This window comes from Cyprinodon variegatus, unplaced genomic scaffold (assembly GCF_000732505.1).
Source record: "Cyprinodon variegatus isolate N-32 unplaced genomic scaffold, C_variegatus-1.0 Scaffold1679, whole genome shotgun sequence".
In the NCBI taxonomy this organism is placed as follows: domain Eukaryota; kingdom Metazoa; phylum Chordata; class Actinopteri; order Cyprinodontiformes; family Cyprinodontidae; genus Cyprinodon; species Cyprinodon variegatus.
In genome coordinates, this window is record NW_015152132.1 from 79,648 (window position 1) to 82,207 (window position 2,560).

The 2,560-nt window shown below is 44.8% G+C and overlaps 1 protein-coding gene across 1 annotated transcript in view; it reads right to left on the minus strand.

Moving 5' to 3' along the window:
• Nucleotides 1-27: 27 nt before the first annotated feature.
• aldh5a1 (aldehyde dehydrogenase 5 family member A1) overlaps nucleotides 28-2,560 on the minus strand; it is an 11,694-nt gene continuing 9,161 nt past the window's right edge. The window contains exons 8-9 of the mRNA XM_015404263.1: nucleotides 1,936-1,940; nucleotides 28-1,045 (exon numbers count right to left, since the gene is read on the minus strand). Coding sequence (XP_015259749.1) covers nucleotides 804-1,045; nucleotides 1,936-1,940 — 247 coding nt within the window. The 3' untranslated portion in view covers nucleotides 28-803. The remainder of the gene's footprint in view (nucleotides 1,046-1,935; nucleotides 1,941-2,560) is intronic.

Consider the following 2,560-nt stretch of genomic DNA (forward strand, 5'->3'; position numbering starts at 1 on the left):
GCACTTCAGGGCCACCGTACTTATGGGAAGGGAGAACACAGACGGCTCAAAATTTAAGGAAGCTTCTGCTGTTTCAGTGTTTTCCTTTCTGCCTAAATCCTTCAGGTTTGGCTGTTTATGAAGGAACGGACCTTTGTCCGTTAATAATAGTGATCATTTGATGTTCCTGTAGAGACTCTGGGTCCGTTTCCACTCGTGGAACCAGAAACCGGGATAGTTATGATGGAACCAGAAAGTTTCTTGACTTTGAAGGGATTCTGATCCAGTTTTATGGGTTCAGCACATGAGAGGCGAGCTTCAGCCTAACGGCCAGTTGAAGTCCAGAATGACGTTGGTGTCGGAACATGGAGGCCCGTAATGGTAGAACTGTGACGGTTCCACCGACTCAGCAGAGACCATCAGCTATAAAAGGCGGTCGCTGTTGCAGATTGGTTAGTTCTAGTTTTTCTATTTCCCCCTGCAGGTCAGCGCCGTCCGGCTGCTGCAGAACAAAACATCGGGTTCTTTTAGAGTTTCTGGGTCAGATTAGAACCAGCAGTGTTTTCTGCTGATGATGCTGTAATCTGGAGGTTTTAGGTTAATTTTATTCCCAGCTAATCAGTGCAAACAGCCTCGTCTCAGATTAGAAAATGTTAATGTCACCAAACAGAACCAGGTTCTGTTCTGATCAACCAGCGGTTAATTTCCTTTGACACGTTAATTAGCAGCATTGAATCATCTGATCTCCAACACTCAAAGTTAGGCTGGTCCAAACCACCGTCTCTGACCCGCTTACGGTACCAGCTGATCGGCACCGTCCCGGTTCAGGGTTTGAGTCCTCCGAAGCACATGTACTTCACCTCCAAGTACTCGTCGATGCCGTACTTGGAACCCTCGCGGCCCAAACCGGACTGTTTGACCCCGCCGAAGGAGGCCTCAGGGGTGGACAGGAGGCCCTCGTTGACCCCGACCATCCCCACCTCCAGCGCCTCGGCCACCCGCCAGATCTGACTCACATCCTGCGAGTAGAAGTAGCCTGCAAGCAGAGATGCATCAAACTCAGAAGCTTTTCAGATTCCTGCTGGAGTTTCTCTGATCAACGTACGCATTCCAAGTTAAATTCAAGACTTTTTAATGCAACTTGAAATAAAAATTTAAGACCAAATTCACAAGAAACACAAGAAAAACCTGCTTGCGACAACTTAACCCAAAGGTTTATTTTAACATAAACCACTGCACTAATGTTTCACATTTTGAAGAAAGCTAAAGACACACAAATGACAGATNTATTTTTTTTTTAGACTTTTTTTTAGAAAAAAACTCAGAAGCTGATCAAATATCGGGTTAAATATCGGTGGGGTGGCCGATGTCCAATATTCAGTTTTAAGGCCGATACCGATAGGGGGCCGATTATATCGTGCGTCCCTAATACACTGTACGATTTTTTCCAATCGTTGAACGCAGCTACAGCTCACACTGTGGGATGAAACTGCAGGTTTAAAAGTTCCCAGCTCACGATGTTTGTTCTCACGCTGTGCGACCCAACGCACTGATGCGATCTACCTGCTCAGACTGTACGTCTAAAAACCAGGTGGGACTCAGCTCCGCAGTGAGATGGCGCTACTCGGACTCGTCTATCTGGAAGCCAAACCAGTAGCAGAGGAACATGAAGCTCACTAGAGTGAAACGCGCTGCCTTGGATATTTGGGCAATTTAGTGCTAAAAGCCCTAAAAAGAAAAGGAGACGACGTATTTGGACAAAGACATGGCTGAGCTAACGTGGCTACTACGGTCTGTCAGTTTGACAGAAAGAACTCCATTTCACTCATAGCACCCCCGCCATGCCTCTTAGAAATAGAAGAAGAATCGTTTTTTTCCCACTGAGCGATTTGCCCACGACCACCTTATGACGGCCGACTGAATTTCAAACATGTTTAAATTTTCTCCAGACGTTACGATTCCTGATGGAGAGGTGGTCGTTAGAGGCTGATCGCCCCTCGTTACCCCCTGGTCACTACACCACGCACCATCAGGCTGAGAGTCGACCCCATCGAAAAATTCTTGCACGACTAGAGAATCATCCCACAGAGGGCAAAAAAATGTATAAAAATCGTACAGTGTGTGCCCGGCTAGATTAAACAACAGTCTTAAAAGCTCTAACTGGTCTCACACCATCAGAAAGTAAACGTTTCTCTGCAGCAGCAGCTTCTCCTGAGCTCTGATGGACCTTCTGTCGGTGAGGACTGTGTGTTTTTACAGCTTCAGGTCTAGACGGACCTTCTGCACCGTTTCCTGGGTTCAGGGGTACCTGCCTGAGTTTTGACTGAATAATTAGCAGAGGTGTCAAGTAACAAATTAGAAATTTTGGCAATCTATACTTTACTGCAGTAATTATTTTTTAGACAGCTTGTTTTTTTTTTACATTTAAGCTCATTTCCATAATGGCCTGTTGGTATTTAAAGGAAAAGTCTGGTTATATTTTATATATTTATAATTCAAACTTCTGAAAGTTCTTTAAATCTGAAATGATTCCATCCTGTTCAATAAATGATCAGTGTTTTTAATTCAGAGTAATTTTCAT